The 9,587-nt window shown below is 34.1% G+C and overlaps 1 protein-coding gene and 1 long non-coding RNA gene across 2 annotated transcripts; both read right to left on the reverse strand.

Moving 5' to 3' along the window:
* Window positions 1-3,466: 3,466 nt before the first annotated feature.
* Window positions 3,467-3,817, reverse strand: LOC114189980. Its single transcript, XR_003605754.1, has 3 exons — window positions 3,797-3,817; window positions 3,629-3,730; window positions 3,467-3,548 (listed from the first exon to the last, which is right to left on the reverse strand). It is a non-coding gene; the product is annotated as an uncharacterized LOC114189980 (long non-coding RNA).
* Window positions 3,818-7,684: 3,867 nt separating this feature from the next.
* LOC114191221 lies at window positions 7,685-8,956 on the reverse strand. Its single transcript, XM_028080397.1, has one exon. It carries the CDS (start codon window positions 8,954-8,956, stop codon window positions 7,685-7,687), a length of 1,272 nt encoding a protein of 423 aa, XP_027936198.1.
* Between the last annotated feature and the right edge of the window lie 631 nt (window positions 8,957-9,587).

Raw genomic sequence — 9,587 nt, forward strand, 5'->3', positions numbered from 1 at the left:
ATATATTATGGGCCAAAACACCAAAAAACCCAACACAACTAATAATCCAATATGCCCAAATAAATACATTACAAAAAATTACAAAAAGAGTTCTGATGAGTTTAAATTTTTGCCCTCATTTAATATTTAAATTTGGGGATTTAATTGAATTTTCTGTGCTTAAAGATTGATTTGATTAGGATTTGTGATTATTGGATTTATTGAGTAAGTTTGGTAAAAGTGGCGTAAAAATTGATTTTAGTTGTATAAAATATTATTGGATATTCTAGCGTTTGTTAATGCAGCTTGAATTTATTTTTGGTCATTAATAATGTGATTTTGAAATATTCAAAGTTATAAAATAAGTCCAAAATCAAGAAATTCTGGAAAAGAATAAATCAGGAGCTTAATGCACCCCCAGATTTTATTTGCACACTCCTCCTACAAGTGGACCACAAAAATCTGTTCTGCACCCCTAGTTTTTACTAAGTTGCACCCCTCCTACCACTTAAACTCCACTCAACCAGATTATGCCATGTGGCAATCCCCACCTTTCAAATCAGGCCAACCATATGCTGACACGTGTCATAATCCTAAACTCACCAAATTGACCAATCAAATCTTGCCACGTCACCATCTCCCAAAATGAAACCCAAACCCTTATTTTCTCCTCTCCTTCCATCACCATGGCAGCCGCCGCCGCCAATCGCGCCGGCCACCGCGACCAACCTGCAGCAGCTTCACGCCATCTCCTCGCCGGCCACCACCAATCTGCAGCAGACCGCGAGTTCTTCTTCCTCGCGCCTCAGCCATGGCAGCCCCTTCCACCGTCAACTCGCCGGAGTTCAGCCACCATCAAAACCACCGCAACTCCGTCCGCAGTAGCAGCGAACCAGTCATGGCCACCACCCCGGAAACAGCACTCACGAGCCACCACCGCGAGCCACCAGCACATCTCCATCGCAGCTCCGCACACCACCTGAACCAAGCAGTAACCACTGAGAGCTTTCCCGCAACCACCAGCACGCCCCTACACCCGCGTTCCGCAGCCACCGCAGCAGCGCACCTCACTGGAACCACCGTCATTCACGCAGCAGCAGACCGAGAACCCGTTCCAGCAACTCCGCACACAAACGCAACAGCCACCGCAGTGCGCCTCCGGCCACCACAGTTCCGTCAGCACCACCTTCACGTCGGAGAAGCCGCGCCGTCACGCACAACCAAGGGAGGGAGAAGAGTGTGAGAGTGAAACCCTAATTCTGCAGAGAGAAAGCACTCTGCCACGTGTCAGGTTGCTATTGGACAGTCAAACTGGTCAACTGGTCAAAGTCAGCAGTCAACTCTGGTCAAAACTGCAGAAATGGTTAAATAAGAAGGGCAGAATTGGAAATTGGACAGGAATTAAGTTGCTAATTAATTAAATAAAAATAAAAGATTTTAGCAACTGACAGATAAAGCCTAAAGTCCAGTTGAAGCCTATATAAAGAGACTTAAGGGAATTGAGACAACTGATAACTTAGACACTTAGACCTCTCTGGTTTTGGCAGATACCGTCTCCACCACATCTCTCGTTCTTTCTTTTATTTTCTTTTCATCATATATTATCATGTATTCCATCAAAGCCATGGAGGGCTAAGCTTTAAGGGTTGATTCCACTGTAATTTCTTAACTGGATTCTGAGGTTAGATGAATTTATGTGTTTGTTATTTTGATTATTGTTGTGGTTTTTGTTTATCTATGTCCTTTGATTCTTAATCGAATAAAAAATAATGATTTTAAACCTACATGCATGCTAATCATATGAGTCAAAAGGTTTTTAAATTAAATTGAGACTTTACTTTGATTTTATTTAGAAACTTTCATTTGATTAAATAAGTTTTTGCCAATAACTGAGACTTTACTTTGATTAGAGGTAATTACTTTAACTAAAATTAGTCAAGACTTTACTTTGATTAATTAAGTTTTCTATTTGGTGAAGAAACAAAGGAATAGACATGATTAGGCATAGTAAAATTAATTGAGACTGTACTTTGATTGAATTTACTATGGACAATCTAACAATTCTCACTTTTATTTGAGACTTTACTTTGATTAAAAGTGAGAATGCCAACAAATGAATTGAGTCTTTACATTGATTGATTTGTAAATCAACAACAATAATTAATTTAACAATAATCTCTAGATAACCAATGAAGAATCTTATTTAGAAAAAGCAGCGGAATTGACCTATTTACTATTATTGTGTTTACAATCTTCCGTGTCATTTTCTTTGCATATCAAAACCCCCTATTTTTATAGTTGCTAGTTTTATTTGCATTTTTAAGAATCAAATATTTGAGATCAATTTCGTATTCGTTGTGAGACGACTCAGGGTTATCTTAACCCTAACTATTTTGTTCACTACTAATTTGGTAATGCTGAAGTTGCTAAAGTTAAGTGGTGGTAATTTGATCGCCTAACGACAGCGATATCAAGTTCCTATTCTACAATCCGAAGCTAATTCGAGATCTCTTTAAAGGTCTTAGGCATGATTCTATCAACTGCTCCGAAATCCTTGTGTTGGCCTTAACCATGCCTCCATTATTGCCTTTAGGTTTAATGAAATTATACATAAATAGATATAAACTCATCAAATTGACAAATTATTAATAGATGACTAAATGTATATCAAAGTATAACAAATATACGAATTCAAATTCAAATTCAAGTACAATATTAGTCAGCAAAAACTATCATGAAGTACTATAATAGTTCTCAAAACATAAAATGATTCAATTAACTTCCACATTATATTATATTCTTCAACTATCACATATGATTTTCTTCATGTCCAGAACTTGTTGTATTAGTTGGCACACTTCCTTGATCATTAGTTGGCACACTTCCTTGATCAATATAAATGTTAATCATAATTACAAATGTAAACTCTGAAAAATAAAAGAAGTTATGCAATCTTAAACATTACCGGTGCAGGATTGAACATAGTCAACTCAGGAGGCAATTGACCTTGATAATTTTGAGAAAAGAAGTTCATGATTGCATCAAGTCTTTTGTCACGTTCTTCATTTTGTTTATTTTGTTCATCCAATTGTGACTTTAATGCAGTGACCTATATTAAAACACAATCTATTATTAAAATCGTAAAAAACACATAAACATTATAAAATACTCAATCTATCAACAAAAAATATACTACATTTCTTACTCTTACTTATAGAAAACAATCCAAAGCAACACAACAACAACATTAATAGTGTCCAATAATATTCAACACAACAACATTTACAACCTTGGCATGACAATCCAAAGAGAACAACATCATATTGCTACACATGACAATCCAAATCAATAACCTGATTTTGCAATTCTGAATAAGAAGGACAAGATGAGGATGTTCCAAAATGAAAATTCCTAGTATATCCAAACACACGAGAAGGGCAAGGTCCCAATCCCATTCCTTGGACACGACCACAATGTTCTTTACTTCCTAGAACATGAGCTAGTGAATCTTCAATTGATATATCTTGTGAAAGGGAAGATGTATTTGTCTCATATGCTTTAATTTTTTCCTACAAATAATACAAAATGTTATCAATGAAGGTAACATTCAATTTGATTCAGTATTTTTCTTTAGAAAACTTATACTTACTCCAATCTCTCTTGCTCCATCATTCACAAATTCCCCATTAGCATGTTTATGTGTTGCTATCCAAACTTCTCCCCTACTAACTTTGCGACCAAGCTCTTGCTCCTATAAAACTTAAGAAAATCATGAATCATATATGATATAACAAAAATGATTGATGAATAAAGTTACCATCTCATTCTTCTTCCGTGCAATGCTCTTCGATCCACCTGTGTGAGGAACTGTTTGCTTCTTTCTATTATCCTTATTTTTTTGGGCAATTTCCTAAGCATATATGTAGAAAATTACTAAAAATAAGTAAAGTAACACTTAAAAGAATAGAAAAGATAGTTTTTATTACCTTAGTCCTTGAATTTAAACGGTAGTCAACAAAAGAAGCCCATTGGTCTCTATTCATTCCTTCTGGACACATTGTAATAATTTCATCTCTATTACGTGTTCCATCATCTCTTTGTTGCCATAGTTGTTGTCTATACTCACTCCATTTTATGTTAAGTGATTTGAATATATATGTCACATGAGCATCAGATTCCACTAGAAACTTAGCCTTCAAAATTATTACACAACTAATTTAACAACAATTGACATATAACAAGAATCAAAACATATAAAAGAAATTATAGGTCAATTACTTGAATGGTTTTCTTAAGTATATCTTCTTTGTAATTATTAGGAATCTTTCTCCAACTTTGATAGCTGATTGGAAAGGCATTAACATTTCTTGCAACACGACCTAAAAACCTATTCAACAATGCTCCGCTATCATCAATTGGTTGGTTGTCACTATTCCATTTCACAAGAATCCTTTCATTGGAAGATAAAAACCAAACATCATTCAATGTTAATTGTTTTCTAACTTGTGTGCCTTCATCATCTGTCAAAATACATATGAAATATATTGTTGGTTTAAGATAAACATAAAACACAAATACTATATGGCTTGGACAATTACACATAAAAATCAATAAATTAACAATCTTACCAATGACATCAACAAGCCATGACCTTTTACGTGATACATGCTTTGATTGATTACTTTGCATCTCAATATCCACATTTTCTTCCCCTTCACTATCAGATTGTAACCTTGGTGTTGATTCAGATGTAGAATCATGCACAAACTCATTTCTGAGTTGATTATTAAATTCAAATTCAAATTCATGTGCAGAATTGGTCTTGCTAGTGGAGAACAACCTCTTCTTCAAACATTCTACAAATTAACTCAAGTCACTAAATAAATAGATAATACATGAAATTTGAAAGTACCAAAATGATATGCAAATGAGACATCTTACTAGATTTAGATGTTGAAATCATTGAATTCATGTGAGGTGGGGGAGGAGGTTGCTCATTATTATTCTCTATAGGATGAGAATTCATGTGACCTGCTGCATAATAATTAGATTAATACACAAGAAAAAGCAAGATACTTTTTAACATGGAAATATAATCATCATACCAAATTGAGATGCAAATTGAGGTGTTATGCTGGACTGTGGCGGAAACGAAAGTTGAGGTGGATTACTAGGCCCTGGAGTATGAGTAGGTGAAACTTTTCAAATCTTACTGTAGGTGAAACCCGTGGTGAAACTTAGTCAACTTACTTGGGCAAGATGGATGAGGCACAGGTGGACACATTGTAGATGATGGTTGGCCACTTCTATTTTGGGTAGGGATTGAAACTTGGTCATTAGTCTTCTTCATGCATATTTTCTTCATCATCAAGAATTCTATAAACAATAACATTAATACAAGTCAATTCACATTCATTAAATTATGATTATCTAATATAATGCATGTATAAGTAATATGGATGATAATTTAAACAAAAACTAATATAGAATTGTTCAATTTCTCTATGACCTTGTTAATGGTATATTCCCTTCTCCATCTGGAAATAAAGTTTCCAAATTTTGTTGTTCAAATGGTTCACATTCATGGAAAGTGACATCATTATCTCCACCAATGTCATATAAGTCTTGTGGCTTTAGATGCACAGGAATGCTCCAATTTTTATCTAATTCATCCACTACATAATAAACCATTTGAGCTTCTACAGCCTGAATGTATGGTTCGTCATCATCATTATCACCAATGTGTATTAAACGTGTAAAGTTTACTAATCTAAATCCCAAGTCATCTGTTATAATCCCTCTAGAAGTAGTTGTATCAGCCCACATACATTTGAACAAAGTAACAGAGAATCGACCATTATAGTTGATCTCAATTATGTCTACCAATTTTCCATAATAAGGCACACCCCCAAATTGCATTTGATTGTCAATGCTACTTGCATAGCTCCTTGTCCCAAAAGTACCAAATATTCCACTATTTTGTGTTTTAAGTCCATGATCTCTCTCTAACGTACGAAACTTGAAGCCATTAACATTGTAAGCATTGTAGCGTTTTGCACAATCAATTGGGCCCATAGCTAAGAACTTCAAATCATCTGAGTAAGGTCCATTTAAGTCATTCTTTATCTAAAAAAAAAAGAAAAATATGATCAACATAATTGGATATCTTTAATATTATCAAATTTAAGAATGTAAATTAGACATACTCGACGAGAAAACCATTCCACAAATTCTCTATGAACCCTCTTATCTATCATAGAGGATGATCATGTACGACTTCTTAATTGTCTTCGTACAATTTCTCTAAATTCTCTAATTTAAATAAATGAAATAATTACATGGTTAGTCCTCAATGTAGATGAATTATAAAAGTTGTAAAGATAAAGTACTTACTGAAGAAAAGGGTTAACTTGGGCACAATTAGTCAATACATGACGATGTGCTTGTAACTTTTCCTTTGTTGATAAAGAGAAGTAAGTAAAACCCCCAACTGGTTTTCCAACTGGTGGAAACAAACCACTTACACTAGATGCCATGGTGTCAGGTTTGTCATTAACACGCCTTATTCGATTAAATATAGTCTAAATTCCATCTAAATATCTAGAACAAAAGGTTAAGGACTCTTCAGCTAGGTAGCCTTCAGCTATTGAGCCTTCTGGTTGAGCCTTGTTACGCACATAAGACTTCAATTTTCTCAAATATCTCTCAATGGGATACATCCACCTATATTGGATAGGTCCTCCAATCTTGGCATCTTCCACCAAATGCACAATCAAATGAACCATGACTGTAAAAAATGCAGGAGGAAATAACATCTCCATGTGACATAATGTAAGAACAACTCTATTTTGCAATTGGTTAAGTTCATCCACTTTTAAAACTTTATTGCACAAGTGCTTAAAAAAGGAACACAGATCAATCAAAACAGAGCACACTTCTTTAGGGAGCGTCTTCCTCATTGCCAAAGGTAAAAGTTGCTCCGTCAAAACATGAGAATCACGACTTTTCAATCCTCCAAGCTTAGATTGTTTGACATCAACACATCTACTGATGTTACTTGAGTAGCCATCTGGAACAGTGATGTTCTTCAATGTTTTCAGAAATATATGTTTATTTTCTTTTGTCAATGTATATATAGCCGGAAGATATCTGTTATTTGCATCAGGCCAAAGATCAGGTTTAACACCCCAATCTTTTAAGTCATTTCGTGCCTTTAGGTTGTCCTTTGACTTTTTACCTTGGTTCAATAATGTATAGACCACATTATCACATACATTTTTTTCAATGTGCATAACATCTAGATTGTGGTGCAATAAATTATTCACCCAATAAGGAAGTTCAAAAAATATACTCTTTTTTCTCCATTGTAGAGGGCCATCAATAGGGTGGTGACCTTTCCGTTGTTTTTCCCCCGTTCCTCAACTTCTGGTTCTTTCCCAAATACAATATTAAAATTCTGAACTTGTTGTAAGACATTTGTTCCTGATATTCTCAAAGGAGGATTTCTAGTTTCCACACTTCCATCAAAACGATTGCGGCACAATCTAAATTTGTGCCTTGCATTTAACCAACGTCGATGATTCATGAAACAAAATTTACCCTGAATCTTCTTAGGAGTTGTGTCAAAATTACACCTAGGGCAAGCCAACCTAGTATGTGTGTTCCACCCAGATAAGGTTCCAAGACCAGGAAAATCACTAATAGTCTATAATATAGCTGCATGCATATGAAACACTTCTTTCTTATGTGAATCAAAAGTTTCAACCCCAATGTTCCATAGCTCTTTTAATTCTTCTATTAATGGCCTTAAATATACATCAATATCATTTCCTGGTGGTCTTTTACTAGGAATGATCATGGAAAGAATGAATGAACTTTGCTTCATACACATCCAAGGAGGAAGATTGTAAGGTATAAGTACAATAGGCCAAGTACTATGACATGTACTCAAATCACCAAATGGATTGAACCCATCAGTAGCCAAACCAAGTCTGACATTTCGAGGGTCTGAAGCAAATTGAGGATTCATTAGATCAAAGTTCTTCCATGCTTCAGAATCACTTGGATGCCTTAATATGCCTTCATGTGTACTTCTTGATGCATGCCATTGCATATGCTCAGCTATTTTAGAAGACATAAACATTCGTTGTAAGCGCGGCTTCAATGGAAAATACCTTAAAACTTTAGCTGGAACTTTCTTTTGTCTTTTAGTAACACCAACAATACTATTGCTCTTCTTTGTTTTCTTCCATCTAGATTCATTGCATTTCATACAAAATTCCCTATCTTTATCTTCTCCATAGTATAACATGCAATCATTTGGGCAAGCATCAATTTTGGTGTAATGAAGGCCAAGCTTATTAATGATTTTCTTAGCTTCATAGAATGAAGATGGGATTTTAGCATAATCAAAAGCATCTGCTAACAACTCCAGTATCATTGACATTGCCTTGTCAGTCATTCTGCATAGACATTTGATATGGTATAATTTGAGCAAGAAAGAAAGTTTAGAATATTTGTCACATCCTTCATACAAACTTTGTTGTCCCTCATGCATAAACTTCATATACTGAGCAATTTCATCAGGCATCATGTGGCTTGATTCAGGTCGCATATTCTCATCATTGTTTACAAAATTCCCGAATGCATCATTAACCATGCCACATATGGGATCATTAGCAAAACCTGTATCCTCACTCGATTGGAAAATTGGAGGTGTTGAAATCGTATGTTGTACATAATTTGTCTCACCATGTAGAAGCCAAAATGTATACCCTTTTGGAAAAGGATGAAGAATTAAGTGTTCATATGTTGCTCCTCGAGTTTGCCATTTGTTAAGATTGCATTTCGGACATGGACAAATTATCTTACCCTCAACGCTCTTATTAGCAAATGCAAAGTCCAAAAATTTATTCAATCCATCCATGTATTGTTGTGTATTTCGAGGCAAATCAATCCAAGACTTATCCAAATCCATTAAGAATAGTCTGTTAATGAGAACAAAAATAAATTTAATAAAGAAAAAATGTAACTAATGATATAAGAATAGAAAAATGTAATGGAGGAAAAGCCTTAACACAGTATTACTAGGTTTTATTAAATGTAAATATGAAAAAAATCTTTTTGATCAACTAATTGTATAGATATTTATGGCAGTTAAAGTCGATTGATGAGACGTTTAAATATTAAATTAGTAGCATTTTTTAACTGTAAATTTCTATCAATCACACATTGTAATTAATAGTGGTTTTTAATTGTCAGTTTCTATCTTTTATTTTCTTGACAAAATTACCAGTTGTCATTGAAAAATCGTTAAAAACATGTTTTGACATATGTATTTCTGACAATTTTCTTGACCGCTAAAAATTTAATATTTATTTGTAGTGTTATAATGAGATACTGATATATATATATATATATATATATATATATATATATATATATATATATCACTTTTAAAATCTTATTTCATTTTCAAAGAATGAACTAAAACATTACTAAATGTTTTAAATTTATGTTTTTATATTTTTCTATGTAGAAATATTCGTATGAAATTCTAATCATTTTACCATATTCTAATTGATGCAAACAAGGGACAAACAAAAACT

This window comes from Vigna unguiculata, chromosome 7, assembly GCF_004118075.2.
Source record: "Vigna unguiculata cultivar IT97K-499-35 chromosome 7, ASM411807v1, whole genome shotgun sequence".
Taxonomy (NCBI): domain Eukaryota; kingdom Viridiplantae; phylum Streptophyta; class Magnoliopsida; order Fabales; family Fabaceae; genus Vigna; species Vigna unguiculata.

Coding starts and splice junctions, on each gene's coding strand:
- LOC114191221 (XM_028080397.1), bottom strand. CDS start 8,956: ATGGATTTGGATAAGTCTTGGATTGATTTGCCTCGAAATACACAACAA.